Source organism: Catharus ustulatus, chromosome 3 (assembly GCF_009819885.2).
Source record: "Catharus ustulatus isolate bCatUst1 chromosome 3, bCatUst1.pri.v2, whole genome shotgun sequence".
NCBI classification, from domain to species: Eukaryota; Metazoa; Chordata; class Aves; order Passeriformes; family Turdidae; genus Catharus; species Catharus ustulatus.
In genome coordinates, this window is record NC_046223.1 from 61,405,160 (window position 1) to 61,423,542 (window position 18,383).

General features: G+C 36.9%; 1 protein-coding gene across 2 annotated transcripts in view; it reads right to left on the reverse strand.

The window, feature by feature from the left end:
- Positions 1-157: 157 nt before the first annotated feature.
- Positions 158-18,383, reverse strand: part of ENPP1 (ectonucleotide pyrophosphatase/phosphodiesterase 1) — a 52,343-nt gene continuing 34,117 nt past the window's right edge. For both annotated transcript variants that reach the window (XM_033054732.2, XM_033054730.2), the window contains 14 exons: positions 17,758-17,866; positions 16,515-16,646; positions 14,839-14,870; positions 13,480-13,607; positions 12,388-12,457; positions 10,367-10,454; positions 9,368-9,543; positions 8,828-8,879; positions 6,290-6,444; positions 4,890-5,025; positions 4,035-4,115; positions 3,444-3,576; positions 2,643-2,799; positions 158-1,831 (listed from right to left, as the gene is read on the reverse strand). In XM_033054732.2, the coding sequence (XP_032910623.1) occupies positions 1,664-1,831; positions 2,643-2,799; positions 3,444-3,576; positions 4,035-4,115; positions 4,890-5,025; positions 6,290-6,444; positions 8,828-8,879; positions 9,368-9,543; positions 10,367-10,454; positions 12,388-12,457; positions 13,480-13,607; positions 14,839-14,870; positions 16,515-16,646; positions 17,758-17,866 (1,617 nt within the window). In that variant the 3' untranslated portion in view covers positions 158-1,663. The remainder of the gene's footprint in view (positions 1,832-2,642; positions 2,800-3,443; positions 3,577-4,034; positions 4,116-4,889; positions 5,026-6,289; positions 6,445-8,827; positions 8,880-9,367; positions 9,544-10,366; positions 10,455-12,387; positions 12,458-13,479; positions 13,608-14,838; positions 14,871-16,514; positions 16,647-17,757; positions 17,867-18,383) is intronic.

Below are 18,383 nucleotides of genomic sequence, written 5' to 3' on the forward strand. Positions count from 1 at the left end.
TAATAAATGCAACTAATCTTACAGTTGGAGAAATTATCTTCAATTCATGGAGCAAAGACTGAAGCAACTCCCATCCCTCCCTGAAAAAAGTGAAATTGTGATCTATAACTGCACCAGTTGGCAGCATTTCATAAAAAAAGGGTCACAAACAGCATAGTTCTTCTGAGGGGTTTATTGGTCACAGGCAACATGACAAAGCAGTTACACTGAATAATGCTGTCACAGTCCTATTGTAATGTGAAGTTGCTACAACACACTTAGATTTCACACAGTGAAACTACATGAGAAAAAAAAATTCATGCTCGTAACATAAGATCAAGAAAATACACTTAGTTAAAAGAAAAAATGGTCCCAGAACTTCAGCCCACTCAAACTGAAGTTAATGGAAAAGCTTCCTCTGACTTCAGCAGGCTCTGAATCCAGCCTTCAACATGCCCTGGCCAAGCTATAAGGTCAAATGCCTCTCTGCTCAGTTAGAGGCTCTTCATTCTTCTGACATACTTGTGCGTGATGTATTTTCTCCTTTTTAAATGAGAAGACCATAAATGTTAAATAGGCTATGCCAAATTTTATACATAACAGAGCCAATTTTGGGTCATCAGCTTTAGAGAGTGGGAGAATTACAAAGGTGATAATATGTGTACTGGAAAAGGAGGGAGTTCCTACACTCCTGAGTGTCTGTAGCAGCTGTTTATGTAGCCTGAAAGCTTCCAAGAAAGGTCATTACGTGCTTCTTCAGAATTTGCATCTCTGACAGCATCTGCATTCAAAAATGGGATTTGAAAACCACAGCTGACAAAAACATGTACCAAACAGACAAACACATCTTTACTTCAATAAAGCAAAATATTTTGATCAAATCTAAGTTTAACTTGAAGTAAGATAATTACTTCTGGAAGCTCAGACATATTCCTGACACAACTTCTCATTTACAGGTGGCTTGATGCATCCTACACTCACTCGTTCAGAGGATGCAAGTACAACATAGAAACTGTGCATCGAGTTCTCCATCAGTGTTGGAGCCATCAGAGGGCAGCAACATGCCAAGGCTTCCCAGCCCACAAAACCCCTGCAGCCAGGCATCTCTTCCATGTGGGGGAAGGTTTAGCTACCAGTTTAGCTACTGACCCCAGTATAGCTTCTTGCACCATAACACTGCATTGTTTTTTGACACCCAAAGCTCAGAGTGCAATTCACACTTCAAGGAAAACTGGAGTGAGCAGAGTGCTGTTGTTTAGATTTCATTGATCACCAAGAATGTAGCTCATTCCCAGAACTGTATTTACAAATTGTCTGCATTTTTAAAGTAGAATACTGATCATAAACCATGCTTTATAAAATTCTCCCTCTCCAGTGCATATCAAACACAACATTTGTGCTCGTGTCTCAGACTATGATGACCAAATGATGTTAACATTATAATGGACATGGTTCTACCACATCCAAGTGGGAATGACAGGCGCTGCCATCCTGTGTCACAAGCATAGCCCATCAGGAGTCCCTGAGATACAAATATGGCACCCACTCTCCTCTCTACTGGCATTTTGGTCAAGAGTTCTCAATAAAAGTTCCAGCTTATTTTTTTAAAAAAAGGTTTCATTAATTAAAAAAAGTCTATTTACAAATCAGTTGTGACATGAATAACAACATTCCATAGGAAAAATTAGACTGTCTCAAAAGTTGGTAAATATGTTTTTAACTGTAAAATGTCAGATATTGGCTGTTTTCTGTCTTGATAGAAGTTGAGTCCAGTAAGTAATTCTATATCTCTGATCCGAGCTGTATGAAACTTCATTCTCTCTTCAACCCACATGGACTCAGTCTTGCCATCCTATTGGAACAGAGGAGAGGAACAAAAAAGGGGTTTTAAAACCTTTTTCTTCTCCTGAGATGCATTTAATCTACTAAAAAAAGACATTTTGATGCTTTACAAAGACAGAAATCAATAACTGTTAGCAAGCAGCTAACAAATGGAGTGTGCAGGATTTTACAGAGTTAGAAGCTTTTCTGAATTTAGTTCTTGCTGTTACCTCCTCATGTATACTAAACCTGTAGTTGCACCAGTTGGTGATAATGGGGAATGGCAAGTAAGGTCCAGAATCTATCTACCATCAGTATGATAAAAATATTTCTGAGACCTGTGTCTGACTCTAATTCCTTGCTGCAGGATTGGTCTACACTTTTTTCCTGGTGTATATGGAATGCAGTTATACGTGTTCTCACCACACCACCAAGGTACCTCAACTAGAAGTAACCAGTGCTCTTCAGGAAGATCTGTGTTTTCTCCTCCTGGGAATGCATTTGGCCTTAGCACTGACCTTTTGTTGTGGGTGACTCCTCTTAGAAGCTCTTCATCCTTCTCAGCTGTTGACTGAATAGTTGCATTACAGAAGTCTGTGTATGCATCATACTGATGTTCTCTGCATACTCTGACTCCACTCTTCTAGCTCCAAGTTTTGCTCTTTGAACAGACCTATTTTCCCATTTGATCATATTTACAGATTTTGAAATAATTCCGTTTGGAAAAATATTGTTGCAGATTGCACCATTTTCACAAGCTTTAACCAGTTAATCACTGATATTCAACAAAACAAGCTCCAGCCTGACTTGAGATGTTTATGGGGGCCAAACAGACTACTTACTGCACAGCTTTCACTGTTGTCTTCTCTGTGAGGTACAATGAAAGACAAGGCATCTAGTGACCCTTCACACTCCAGGGGAGTTTCAGAAGTATTTTTACAACTAGTCAGCACAATGAAGAAGTGAGTTGGAACTGGAACTTCTGAATTACCAGGGTATCTGAAATACAAAAGATCTTTCTGCAAATTCACCAAATCATACTTGCACAAGGATCAAATGACAATATTAAATTTTATCAATTCACCTGTTTTGTCCAAAGAAAGCTTAGGTCTGGAAGGAAAATTCCAGATTACTATTTTTGAAAATCAAGTTTGGCTTGTAGGTTGATTTAAGTAACAAGTTTGATGAGGTATGACAAATTGATTTGCCATAAAAATGTGTGAAACTCCAGAGGAGATGAAGAGCTCAGCCTGAGTCCACGAACCTCTCTGCCTGCTAGCTTGAACCAATTTTGCTCACTAGAATAACCCACAACTTGCAGTAAAACATTGCCAGCTCAGGAAGTATTAACCATGCCACGAGGGGTAAGCCCTTGCCTTGTCCTCTCCTAGAGGCAAAGGCAATGTCCTAAGTTTTCAAGCTGGCAGACATCATCCCACATGCAACAGCTTCTCTTATACTCCACCTTCAGGTTTAGGGTGACCCATTTTGAAGGTGCATTTTTCTCTTCATGCTTGTTGTTTCTTTCTGAGCTTACTTTTCTGCTTAGGAGCTTTTGCATGTCTTTCTGAAGAAGGATAACAACTACTAACAGACCAGTATTGGAGGAAAGAAACAAAGATTACAATGTGAAAGGTTCTCACCTTTTCAACTTTTCTGGGGTATCATAGAGGCCATCAGAGTCATAATCAAACACAGGACCACTGACTACATTGACACCATTCCTGGCTGCAGCATATTCTGGTAGCAGGTGTTGGTGGAAGTAGTTCCATAACACTGAAACACAGCAATGGAATCAGGATACAATCTTCACAATAGCAGCTGCTAATACAACTTTGTGGAGTAGTTGACGGAGTATAGACAGACATGGTAAGCTCAGAAAAGAACAAATTCTACAGGTGTTTGCTGTTGTTAAAGGTTGCATCCAACTGGGCAGCAGCATTCACTGTACCATGTCCTGACGTATCTAATCTATACAATATTTAAAATTACGATTAGGAATTGAACAGTATTCCATTACAAAACAAGGCAGCTCTTTTTTTTTTTTTTTCCACAGGAGACGCACCGCAGTTATCCTTCTTTTTCACAAGGAATATGCCTATTTTCTCTCAGTCAACCATCTCATGTTCCCTCTCCCAGGAACCAGGGGTCATTTGCATGGTTTGGAAGCAAGCACAATACCTGCAAGTCTTATATTTAACCATGGACATAAAATAGGCATACAAATGAAATACCTTTAAATGCAGGATACATTGGCACAATGTTACTGGTAAGTAAGGCATCATAGTGAGGTTTCCTTGCATCTGTCATAAAATCTGAAAAAAAAGGGTGATTAATTACATGGGTTTGTTACTTTAAACTTGTATTTTTGTGCTTTTAGTGATCAGTGTAATAACCTTGAGATGAGGCTGAGCTAACTTCATTTTCCAAAACTGATGTGGGCGTAAGTGCTGACTTCAGCACCTGCCAGACTCCATCTAGAATAAATAAACTTAGTAGCTGCAGCAATTACACTTGTCAGACATACAGTTGGCAAATTTCATGAGATTTAAAAATATCAAAACAGGTTTCTGAATTGTGGGGACAGAAATGAAATTCATGAGTGTCAGGCCAACTTTCCCTGACTGCAGAATCTAGGCTTAAAGATAGGATTCTGAAACTTTGCCAACTACTTTTGATGTGGATGGTTAAATAATCTGCTACTTGGTATTCAGTGCAGTAGAGTCAATAAAAATACTTCCATATCAGATCAGCAACAGTTCACAAATAATTTATCCATGTATACAAAGTGAATTTTCAATTTACCAGCTTGCTGGACTTCAATGTCTACTCCCTGTTTCTTCTGTGAAATGCCACTTCAGAAACATGGTAAGTGTCAAAACTTCTGGGAAGTACAAAGTGACCTTGGATAACTCACCCACTGCTAAAGCATCTAAAATGTTTTCCTTTCTCATGTGCTGAATTGCAACAATTCAGCAACTACTGCTTTGTATTCTGATTAGGTATCAAGAACTACAAAAAATTACACCTGCTACATTACAAATCATATAAATCAGATGTGATATATACAGTGAAGACAAAGTACTTACTTGGAGGAGCAAGAAATCCATAAGTTAAGCGAGGATGATTGTTGTAAAACAAACAGGTCTGGTTATGATTCTGTGAAATACGAACATCTTTGTGTAAACAGCTGGAGGCATCTCCTGTAGAAGAAATCCATTTATCCTATTGAACAAGAAGAAACTATAATTGTGAAAGGTGACTTACAATAATTGTCTCAGTATGAGGGACTGCAGAACTCTAAATATTTAGCTGCAGTTGCCTTTAAGAGTGTGAAGGGCTTAAGAAAGATGCAAGAATTGTTCCTCTTATGTCAATGGAAAACACGCCCTCCCATCCACTTCATATAACTTGGAAAGAAAGTGAACAGAACTGCAGCATTTTAGTCATTTAGAACATCTTCTAAAAGAGAATCTAGAGGTTCCCATTAAAGACAATATGATTTACTGACAGATAGACAGAGTCACATAACTGACAGATAGATGAGTGGGCCACTTGTTGCAGTAACTGGTAGTTTCATGCCACTATACTGAAAGTATTTAGGATCAAGTAAATCTTACCAGAGTTTAGCTAAATTTAACTATAACAGTCATTATTTAAAACCTATGATTCCCAGATAATCAAATTAAAAATCATTCTCTACTATCTCAATTCCTTTCAAGCATGATCTGGCTTCTAAATTTTCTCTGAATGGTAAAGGCCAACTTGAAAAATCTCTCATTCTTCAGATCAGTGCTCTACAACCAAAGGCATATCTTAAGCATAGGGTTCAGGACCACAAAGACCTGCTTTATTTTCACTGACCTCTTTTTTTTCTCCAATCAGGATTATATTCTGAGAGAAGGATCATACCAGGGCATGAACAGCTCAGGATGGTCCTGAGATTACTTTTTCGAAAGGATCTTGCCACATTACAAGCTGCTTTAAGACTATGAAACCCACACTGAGCCCAGTTTTTGAGGACATCACTGATAGACTGCAGAAAAAGCAGAGCTATGCTACCAGTGCAGATTCCTAGGGGTTCTACATCAATGGCAATGGATTCCTTGCTTGGATCTGCTCAATCTGGAGGCAAAACTGTTTCACCCTGAGTCCAAGCAAATCATCATTAGCATAGCAAACCTCACACAAATTTCCAATTTATATCTTATGTGGTTCAACTTAGTTGCCCTGGGCAATAATATCACAGACCAATTCCAGCAGGAAAAAGACCTCAAAGATAATTGAGTCCAGTCTTTGATCATCACTTTGTCAACTAGACTATGGCACTTTGTGCCAAATCCAGTCCCTTCATGAACATCTCTGTGGATGGTGACTCCACCACCATGGTGACTCTCGTATCATGAGCAGATATGAGAAGCCTTCAGGAAAAACTGACTCCAGATTTTTATTTTTCAAGGTTGCTTCTAATCATTCTTCTTATACTTACATCTTTGCCAATAGTGTACGTGCTCCACAGAGACATCCTGTAGTCCCTGCTGTACCCACTGATGTAGCGGTAATGGTAAAGGAGGCAGTAATTGTGTTTTTTCTGCAGAACCCTGGGCCGTCCATAGGGCAAATTAAGTTCCTCTGTCTTCTCAACTGCAAAATAAATAGTGCTTATTGCTTTTCAATTAATACTGGTTGTTAAGCACCCTCCTCTTTTATATACCTAAGGCTGCTTTAATTTTCAATTGCCAAGCAAACAGAAGTCACAGAAATGGGACAAAAATTTTCATTATTATATCAAAGGCATAGTTTCTATGCTAAGACAATAAATCAGTGATGAAGTCAGTATATAGAAGTCATTTAAACTTATACTGCACAAATTAAACTTATATTTGAACCAAAACCTTTTGCCATTAAAAACAGGAGATAAACTCAAGTTGCAAACCTAAAGTCTTTGTTTACTTTGTATTTCAATTTAAAAATGTGGGATCTGCTTTCATGTAACATTTAGCTGGGAGACAAACCAATTCTGGTGATTTGAAATTACCATTTCAGTAGAAACCACATAGTTGTATGTAAAAATGCATTTAAAAGACTAGGAAATACAGAGATCTAAACAAACAATACTGTGAAGTATTGGACTGGATTTTCGACTGTGCAAGGAAACACTACTTTACCTTTGAAAATTCAAGTGTTTTCAATCATTACATTGAAATTACATTACTAAACTGATAAAGAAGGTGTCAAAGTATCTTCCATTAAATAGGTCCCTACCATTCACAAATTAGTACACAATTTTAAGGCAAATATATTACATGGGGAAAGAATTTGAGCAAGGAATGTGCAGGGTTTTTTCCACAGTAATTCCACAGCACAAAAAAAAGAATAAAAGTGAAGATTATGACAGTTACTTCTCCACCCATGAGGGAAAAACAATTCATATTTTTTTCATTAAAGTAAAAATGCGGTTATAATTTTTTGTCCTTACAGACTGTCAAGTTATGACAATCAATGAGAGAACACGCAAACTGAAGTAACAAATGAAACTCAAATACTCTTAAGGAGTTTCTAGGCTGGTTTCTAGAATTCATCTTTCATCTGTGAAATGCTTTTTATATCTAGTTAGTTCTTAGTAAAATTCATAATGAAATTACTGCTGTAAAGACAGTGCTATACCAGGTCTCACTGATAATTCAAGACAAAATTCTACTGCTTCAAAAATGTACGTTTAGAGCCTTAAGTTCCTATTTCTACGAAAGAGAACTGAAATATGTTATTGTGCCTGGCCTTGTCAATTCTCTTCAAAGCCAGGTTAAGCAAAGCCCTCAGAGATCCTTAGAGTCTGTTTCAGCAAAACCCTTTGCACACTTTAGGGAAAACACATCGTATCATTGTAACTGGATTTGATTTTGTTGCTCTCATGAGCATTACAATACTGAAAGACTTAATTTAAAAGGTTTCTGGGACACATTTTAAAATGACGATCTGTCATTAGTGGAAAAGATTCAAGAAAGTTCTATCCTCTCTTTGTTTCAGGACAAACTACACAAATCCGCAGAAGCCTTGAATTAGCTCTGGATAATCAGCAAACAATCTGCCTGACATTTATGTCCAGTTCTTAATAATACTGAGCTATGGCAGGGTGTTGCCAGATACAGTTTATTTGCATAAAACTCTCAAGGTTTCATGAACACACACACACACACACAGAGCAAGATCTCTATCAGCCTATTTCTGACAGCCAAATCTTCTTGATGTCATCTATTAAGGCATAAGCACCTGGGACTAGATTCCATTTTGACTTACAGTTTTGATTATTTACTTGCTGTTTTACCTATTTTCATGCTCAAAATAGTTTATTTTGTTTTATGACTCATAAGCACATCTACAGCCTTTCAAGCTTCAGCTTAAATGTGACGTGTACATCCAATGAATGGAAATAAAGCATAAGTAAAAGAAGTAACAGCTCAGTACCACATAACAAACATGTAAAATACTCCTTATGCCTCATTAAAAGTATGTTGCCTTTATGGATAGCACTATTTGCATCGATTTGTTATCAGGTGCCTCCATACAACACTCTTGCTTCCCATTTGGGAATGCTCATTACTTCAGTACTAGAAAAGTCAAAAGTAACAGATAACACATATGCCATAAAGACACATGTATAAGGATGCACATTTACCTGAGAACAAATGGTTCAGGAGGACCATATTCAAAAACATGAGAATCATAGAATGGTATGGGCTGTAAGAGACCAAAAAGATCATGTGGTTTCAACCACCCTGTCAAGAGCAGGGACATCTTCCACTAGACCAGGTTATTCAAAGTCCCATCCAAACTGGCCTTTAACACTTCCAGGGGTGAGGCATCCACAAATTATCCAGGCAGGACTATAGGTCCAGAAAGTATTTCAAAGAATTTTCACATCCCTTACTTGAGAGTTGCTCAGAAGTTTAAAAACCTAAAATGTTTGATGGTTAATATTTTTTTGTTGTTAGCTTTTACATTTTATATTATTATCTGAAATTCTTACCTTCTATTTGAGTAAGATTTAAACGCTGATGAAAATCCCTTATTGGCAAGTCCTATAATTATAAAGGAAAAGCAGTGAAAAGCAGTGAGATTCTACAAAGCACATTATGAGTCGGTACCACATTTAAATGTAACTTCTGTCTTGCAAGTTATACATACACAGAACTCACTGACATGTACTGGAGAGGAGCTACAGGGAATCGGCAGAAACAAATCACTTTTGTCACAAGCAAATCTACAGGCTTGAAAACCACAGCCCAAACACAATATTCACAGAACAGAACTTTCAACATAATTAGGGGAAGCAAGCAAGAACTGAAAGCTTTCTGCATCAAGCTTTCCAGGCTCTTCAGAGATTAATGTGACTTAATCTGCAAAACATTAATACACAAATACAGGCTAGCACTCATTAAACCAAAGCAAGAGTTGATTTTGAAACCAGTAGTAAGAGACTGTAAAACTATCTGGAGAATGCAAAGTTTCACTCTTTGAATACAGCACAGACTTCTGCCTCCACAACTTTAACCATTTCAGTGCTTACCCCTGTCCTGCAGGAGCAGCCAGGGCTCACTGAAAAGGCTCTTTCTCCCACCACAGAACACTCAGAAGGATGACTTGTTTCTTTGGGATGGTGGGGGGTGTAAACAGGGTGCTTTAATAGATGGTTTAGGCGTCCATGAGTTCCATTGTTTGGGGCTGGTTTCAAACCAAGCAAATCTATGAAAGAATTCAAGTGATATTAACAGGAGGAGAAAGATTGTAGTACACAGCTGATTATATTGTGCTTACAGGTATGGATGAGTCAAAGGTTCACTGCTTGCTGCTCATAACACCCAAAAAGAAAAGCAATGCAACCTCTTTAAAAGGGGTCACACACGTTCTTAGCTAGGGTTCAGTGTGGTACTACTCTTCTTGTAAGGTTGAGCAAGTCGCTTGAATACAGACACCGATCTCAAGCATTTGCAATACTCTTAAGAATTTTGTGGATCAAATTCTTTGGTAATACTTCTCACAGAAGCAGTATAGGTTCTAACAAAAGAGGGAAGTAGGCAGGAAATAATGGAAAACAGGTGAGGACCTCAAGGGGAATAAATGAACAGAAAGTGGTTGATCTAGTGACAGACTTTTGGAGAAACTATGAAATACAGAATGAAGGACACAGGAATAAGGAGTCACAGTAGCATTGTGTTTGAAAGAGGTGGGGAAAGGAGGCTTCCCTTCATAATGGTAGAGATTGGGAAGTAGCCATTTTTAGTAGCGGTGAGTCAAAACACCAGCTCTGGAAAAGCCAGAGAAATACACAGTGTGACAAGTGGAAAAGAGATGTACAAGATAGCCTGACCAGCAGATCCTAAAATGCTGTTAGTCATTTAGAGATGGCCCTTTCTCAGAAAAACGAACGGCTGATTTGTGAAAATTACCAACAACTCTTAAGGATGAGTTTCTGAGGACACTTTACAGTCTGTTATTAGAAGATTTACAATGCCCAAAAGATACTGTCTTTTACTGAACAAAATTGACCCCCATTCACTGTACTTACCACACATTAAATTATATACTTCAATGTTTTCAAATGGATCAACTTGAGTACCAAACTTGAATCCTGGTCCAAAACCAATAAAGATAGCCTAGGATTTACAGAGAAAAGTATAATGGAATTCTGTTTAAGACAAGTTGAAATGAAAATTATCGTCATACTCAGAGGGCATTTTCTTCCAATAAATTTATCTTTACTTTACCAACACAGTATGTATAAAGTCAAAAGCATGTGTTTTTCCTTAAAAAACCAGTAGAAGTATAAGAATAATTTTTAAAAGCAGTAGAAGAGTATTAGGAAAACAAATTCTGTCTCATTCTTGCCTTTAGCCATTTATGACATCCCTTGCTCTTCTCTGCTTTTGAAGAAATTAAAAAGCATTTTCTTAAATATTCTAAAAGATTTAATGGAAATGTTGATCCAAAGTAGCCATCACATATCACATCCTGTAAACAATTTGGAAGCTTTTAACTTGGGGCTATAAAAACATCTGTTGGTAGCAATGCTTTAAGTGGTTTAAGCAATGGTAGGACCGTAGGCTTCCACGCCTGGTTTGCAGCTGTTCTTTCTTCTTGCACCACTTCCCGAGCTGTATTGGATCTGATCCAGGAATGCTGCCAGCTCAAAAACCTTTCCAGTTTTTTATTTCTCTGCTGGCTCTTTTCCTTCTCGTTCAATTCCCCAACCTACTTGACACTGCAGCCACACAAATCCTACACCAGCATACTGCAGGGTTTGCTGCATGAACAAAGAGGCAAGGGCAACAAATGCTTAAGCTCAACTGCTGCCAAAAAAATTGATTTAAAACTTATCCTCAGTTACTCAGCTTATTTTTAATGAACAGAAACAGATTGCACACATCTGTGGGATCAAGGTACTGAATGAGTGATGGATGTTTTACACTGTATAGTATGTCCCTCGGTAAGATCTCCAAGCTCTTTGCGAACAATGCAATTGTCTCAGATTTCATAGCTGGGTGGCAAAAACAGGCTAAAACTCGACTCTTAACTCCTTTTTTTGAGATTAAAGCATAACACAGGGCATTATTTCGCAACTGTTGATACTAGAATCTGCAGGCTAATAATGTACTCAACCAGTCTAATTTGAACCAGATGAGGCAGGGACACGCTATCTCCTTTCTGTTGTGTTTGGTAATTACAGAGTATGAAACGTTGTTATGCTGCTATAATGTTAGCCACAGAAAGGATGAATTATATCTGTTTTAAGACTTGTTAGGGGTACTATGAACTGACGATCTCAAGTGTGGCAAAAACGTTTGAATAGAGTCTATCTACTGAAAAAAAATTTGCACAGTCAAACTGCAGCAGAGAGAGATGGAATACATTTGGCATCACATGGCATGCTGATTGCAGCCCATTACTAGAAACACTATCAACAGGTTTTCCACTGTCAAATCAGGGAAGAAGTACAAGCCTGGAAGGGTAAATTGATACAAGATTAAGACTTTTTAAAAAAAACAGTTTGATGTCAACACTATATAATTCTACAACACATGGGGAAAAAAAGGCTTTTAAGAAAGAAAATTATTGAAAACAAGTTTCATGAGAAGACCTACAAAGCCCACATAACACACTGATATTTACGGTAATAGTTCCAAATAACTCAGAATGGTTTGTGGATTTTAATCCTGAAAAGAGCTTTTTGAAATTGAGAATATTGGCTTTCATTTTATTGATAGTAGAAACTAAGGCAGATAGGTCAAATGACTTCCCCCAATTAGTCGAAACTAAGGATCCCATTTCATGTTTCCTTATGATCTCTTCCCATGTCTCATTGGAGAGAAGTTCAAGACTCCTTATTTGTATGGGTTATCCAGCACATGACAGTATCAATCCTATAAATGTTAGATTTAACTGCAGATGGAATAATATCACAGATCTTTAAAAAAAAAAAAACAAAAACAAACAAACAAAAAAAACCCACCCAAAACTCAACACCAGCAAATACAGCATTTTGAATTAGAAGGAGCTAAAAATAAGAGCTAACATAAGCTTAAACCTCACCTGCATATTGGGGAAGCGATTGTCTGAGCCATGGAATCCACCTTTGCAGTTTTTAATCTCAAGTGGTTTTCTATTAAAAATACACAGTTTATATAACTCACACTTTTCAAATCATATTGGCATAAAGTACTTCAATGATGACGTATTTACTTCTCTGTTTAATGATACTTAGAGATAGTCCATAGGGAATGAGAAGATTTAAGTGCTTGGGAAGAGAATGCCTTTAAAATCAGGATAGTAATTTTCTCTGCAAATGTTATCTCTTTGGAATTCTCATGTGTCAATCAGAGCTATTTAAAGTCAAAGCACATGACATATGAAAAATAATTTCATTTCAGGATAACAGATTTTCAGTTCACTGTCACTTGGGAAACAACTTTACAGTACCATATGTAAGTACATTCTCAATATTTTTTTAATAAAAACATGAATCTAATTTAGACCATTCAGACATGAATTTTACAGTCCAATAAAAACAAACATCCATCCTATGCTAGGTCCATATACACAATGTAAACACATAGGTCTATTAACCCAAACCTGATTTGCACAATTTGCACATGTTTACAGTGTTACACAACAGGACTTACTGAAGAGGTACACTGAAAAACTCTTCCATGATGAAAGCCCTGAAGCATCACAGAGCTGCTCAAAATTAATACCATTACAACAGATACCACTGATCTGCGACTTGCAAATTTGTTCATCAAAACACATGAGGTAATTAACTACTCAGTAAGGTCAATGATTGACAAGAGTGATTTAACCTAGAAATTATTTATTTATTTATGCTCTGCTTTCATGGATCACTTTAGAAATTCCTACAGCATGGCAAGATGTGCTCAAGTTTATGAGAGTGAGGACCTTAGTTTCTAACCTGCCACTACCTCCATACCAGCAGGGAGAATATCAATAGCTGCCAGTTTAGAATTAAGCCTCCCCAGGCCAGCAAAACCTGCAGAAAAAAGCACCCATTGTTCCTTTGCAATGTCCCTTTGCTATGACAGACAAGAATATCACACTCTAACAGATGTCACTGACCTCTAAGCACTTGGAAGAGAAAACAAGAAATTGTTTGTGACTGTAACTTACCGAGCAAGTTGCCATTGGGAGTCTAAATAAAAGTGTAGCGGTTCGATCCGGTCATTATAAGAATAATGGAAACGCTTGGGGAGCAGCTGTTTCATGTAAGCTTTGAAAGGCTGGCTTGGTTTTAGGCACTGAAATGGTCAAATTTAAACATAAGGAAATTTTGGTGAAATGTGTATTTTATGTAATGCACAGTTCTTACAATGCACATCAATTGCAAATGGTCTGCAATAACTTCCACTAGGAACAATGTAACTCCACCAGGTTTGGACTCATATGATACATATGAATGAACATTTAAACCACAAATACTGACTGGTTTTATACTCAATAGTTCTTAAAAGATAAATTTAATACTGCATTATGGACAAAACTTGCCTTTTTTTTTTTTTTCTTACAGTCTACAATTGTACAGAAGCAAATGGTACTGCATAGAATTAATAATTAATTACACTAAGACATCAACATCATGATACTTTCACAAGTGATAAGAAACTGTACAGTGCAAAAAGTCTACAGCTCTGTAATAGAGAAGGTAACAGACATTTAGGGTTTTTAGACTGATCATTCAGGGACAAATAAACTTTTTTATTAACCAATTTAGATTTTAGAAAGGAAAAAAAACCACCCACCAAACAAAATCTCTACTGTAATATTGGAATTTTTGAATACTGAAGTCATCTATACAAACAGCACTGTTCTCACCAACAGCAGTGTTTGCAAAAATAAGAGGCAAACAGATTATGGTGCAGGGATGAGAACAGAAGCCAGGGACAGAGCAAAAAAGCAAATTCATTTAACTGCAATTGACACCCCTTCAAAAAAGAAAAAAAAGTCAATATTCTCTCTCTGAAAGCTGTTTATCAAAAAGGTGTGAGCAAGAAAATCCTGTGTGTGTGCAGGCAATAGAGCTGAGCTTTACACTGACATGGCTCTCATCTAGTGTGGTCCAGATACACAAGTTCTCCAGCTAGAAGACCAACACAATACAGTGAAATGAACACAAAGCCTTAGTTAATGCACAACCTATTAGCTCTGTGTCACCTTATTCAATTTTCACCTTCCCCTGTGTGGAACCACTTTTGTTGCTGCTGTTAACCAAAGGTCACACACAGAATCAACTAGGCTGGAAAAGACCTCTGAGATCATCAAGTACAACTATGACTGAACATCACCTTGTCAATTAGAAAAAATGCTTCCAGATGTCCAACCTAAACCTCCCCTGGTGCAGTACAAGATTATGTCCCCTTATCTTGTCACTGAACTCAAGTATGTAAGTTGCCCAGCAAATAGCTATTGCTATGAAATACATTTAAATGTCAGCAGAAATTGAGCTAGAGCAACAGATAAGACAACACTTACCGTGAGGTTTCTGACAATGCCTTCATAATTAACTGGAAGAATCATATAAGTATTAGTCACCTAAGTTAAAAAAGACCAGATTAAAATGAAAGCATTCCCATCATGTAATATAAATGATAAGTTTCAATGAATTTCTGGGCATAAGAAATTATTTTTCTTGAAGTAGAAAGAATAGAGTATTCTTTTTGAAAAGATTAAAAACCATATAGAGCAAGATAATCCCTAAACTGTCAAGCTATTGCTTTTATAAAATTTTAGTTCAGTCTCTCTTCCCCCAGATTACTTATTTACAGCTTTAAATTGAAACTACATTAGTTAAACTTCAATTAATTTTATAAGTTAGAAGTTAACCATACTTACATGTTTAACTACATTAGCCACAGTTAGAAAAATAATCCAAGAAGTAAGTTTTCAGAAAAGAAGCAACTAGATGCTGTGTTAATCAAGGTGAACTTTTCTCTGCTAATATGCTTATAAAGAAAAAGACACAAATGCAACTACCAGGACAGCAGTTTTGTCTAGCAAATATCCTTAGAAAGAAAGCCAAGCACCAGCTGGCTAAGTTTCAAATGCTTAGGCTCAAGCTAAAAGGGACCATTACATCATGTGGTTTGACATTTCGTGTAACACAGCCCCACTACATTTCACAGTTACTCTGTCCTGACTCTCATATCCAACACTTGACTCAAGTACCTAAAGGATTACCCTGGCAAGAGAACCATTCATAATTCCTGCACAGACACATGCAGTGCAACAAAGACAGCTATGCTACTTCATTATAACAGTGCACACGTCCAAAGAAGAGCATGCACTATTCCTCCTGAGCTTCTCCAGGGAGAGCCTGAAGCTGCATTTGACTCGCATGTTCTCCAAGTAAACATTTAAACAGTTTAGAATAGCATCAAGCAGTGAAGTAAACAGGGCTTAAAATCACTGGGGCTGAGGTCTACAAGTTTTAAAGGGCACAGAGAATAATAATCTCGAGAGAAAAAAAGCCGAACCCACCCGAAAAATACTGTGAAACATGAAGAAAGCTCCTGCACTCAACATTAAATAGTACCAAAAATTGCAGGAATTAAATGTTCACCTAAAATAAGACTGCTTAACAAATTAGAGTTTAAAATTTGTAAGTATTCAGTGATTTTTTAGTCCATTTTATTATTTACCTGTAGTTTACTGAATTACTGTCAGGCCATTAGGCCAATCCTTTATAACCAGGAAACATAATACTCAAAATAATATATAAATGATAGTAACAATTTAGCATTACTTTAGGATGGAAATATTGCAAATTTATACAAAACTTAATAAATTAGGAAATGAAGTGAGGCCTGAAGGGAGGATTTTTGGGCTGTCTTGTGCCCTTTGATCTTATTTAAAGGAATGCCATTCACAAGGCAGGAGATATTTGCAGTTGGTAACTCTGAGGCAGCCCATAAAATGTTTTTGTGTACTTGAATGTGAGATTCAAATATGCTTCCAGACTTGGAAAATCAAATGGTCTTTAAAAACACAAATGCACACACTACTCAGTATTTCAACTTCATCATTGTCCAGGTTGTCCCTACTTGGAAATCACTCAAGTTTACTAATGGAATATGTGGATGCCAAGTTTGTATTTGTAAAGTACAAAAACATATAACCAAATAACAAAGGTTATTTTAGCAACTACATACAAGAGAAATACTCATCTGGAACGTTATTAGGTCTCAGGCGAGCTGCAGGACCAGGTACAACTATGAAATCTTGAACGCTGTCGAGATAGTTGTTCAGATATGCTGTTTTTCTGCAGCTCCCTACTTCCATCCCTGAAAAAGGAAATACATTTTCTTTTAAAGTGGGAATATCAGTATAGAGTCACCTTGTAAGGAGACATGTAACTTTAGTTGTAGAAGTCTGAAATGGAATTTCTCTGGTCTTTTTATCAGCAATCCCAAGGCATCTGACCCAAGAAAACCACAATACTCATGAATAGAAGATAAAAAATCAAGCACAGATAAGCACTATCAGCCATTTCCTCAGCTGAGAAACACTCTCCAATCTAGTAAATACACAAACTTTCTTCTCTAAAGTGAAAAGAACTCTTATGAGCCTAAGAATGGTAGTAATGGTCAGGACAAACATTAATTTAGCCCAGTATCCTATTTAATAATGTTCAGTACATATCTAAAGAAATACCCAATAAGCACAGTATTATTGACTAATCTTTCTCCTAGTGCTTTTTATCAGTTTTTGGAAGCCAAAGGGACTTCGAGTTGTTTATTGCATTTGAACTCTTACTTTAAATAATTCCTGGCAGGTTTACCCTCCACTGATGTCGTAATTTTTTTAGGCCTATAAACATATTTGGCTTGCATCATTCCCTGTGGCAATGAGTTTTGCAAGTCAATTTTGTGCTGCATGAAAATGTGCTTATATTTCATTAGTCAAGAAAAGAAGTAGAAAAAAATAGTTAAATACATAACTTACAGAAATAATTCCAGATATATAAAAAAGCTAGAAAAATAAATAGAAGTTTCATATTCAGAGCCTTCTAATAACATATATGGGAACTGATAATGGAAAGGAAGATATAGTTTGTATTTTCACTTCCTCAGCAGTTTGCAAACTGTTGCTGTGCAGTGCAGTTTTTCATTCTATTTCTTTTATCATCTAGTAATGGACACAAAAGGAATTAGAAAAAAAAAATTAAAATTGCTTAATTCCTCCCTATATTCTCCACTTCTCTACCTTCTCTTAAAATAGTCTGAGTCTCTCTCACACTAATTATCTTTCATATCATCTTGATAATATAAAACCTATTTTATAGGTATTACTTGCTCTTTTAACCTTGCCAGAAACATACAAGTATGAATTCAGAATATTACTTTATAAAGACAGTTCTTCAAAGTTCTGATACATTTTGTAAAATCAATTTACCATGATCTGATATAAAAATAATGTTCAGGCATTTATGCAAGTTCATTTGCTTTAGACCATCCATCAGCATCCCTACTATTTGGTCCACTCTCTGTAATGCCGTAATGACCTGCAGGACAGAAATGGGAATGTAAAGTAAGTATTAAAAATACTGTTAAATATATAAATAAAAGTGAGAGCCTGACAACTGCATATCACCTGCACTGCTCAGAGTTACCTCCACCTACAGAAGACTGGCCATATCTACACTATACAGCCTCTAGCCCAATTTTTTTTCTGCACACTGCACCATGACACAGCTAGGTATTTTTATGTGTTATTTCACTTGCAGATGCTTAGAAAAGAAGGGAAAAAAACCCAAAGCGAAGGCATCAAACGAAAAACCACCTCACAGATTATAACAGTGAGGGTGGTTTTAAAGTATGAAGTTGAGGATGCTTGTTGCATTATGCTTGGGTACAACCAAGGACGGCAGGGAATGACAAAGGATGCAGATACTGATGTGCTGGATAGAACAGAGGAAGCCAAGCCTGCAATTCCTCTCCTCAAAATGCCTGTTGGGAATTGGAGCAAAATGTCCTTGAAATTGTGCTCTGAGACTAATATCCAGCCAAACAACTTTAAAG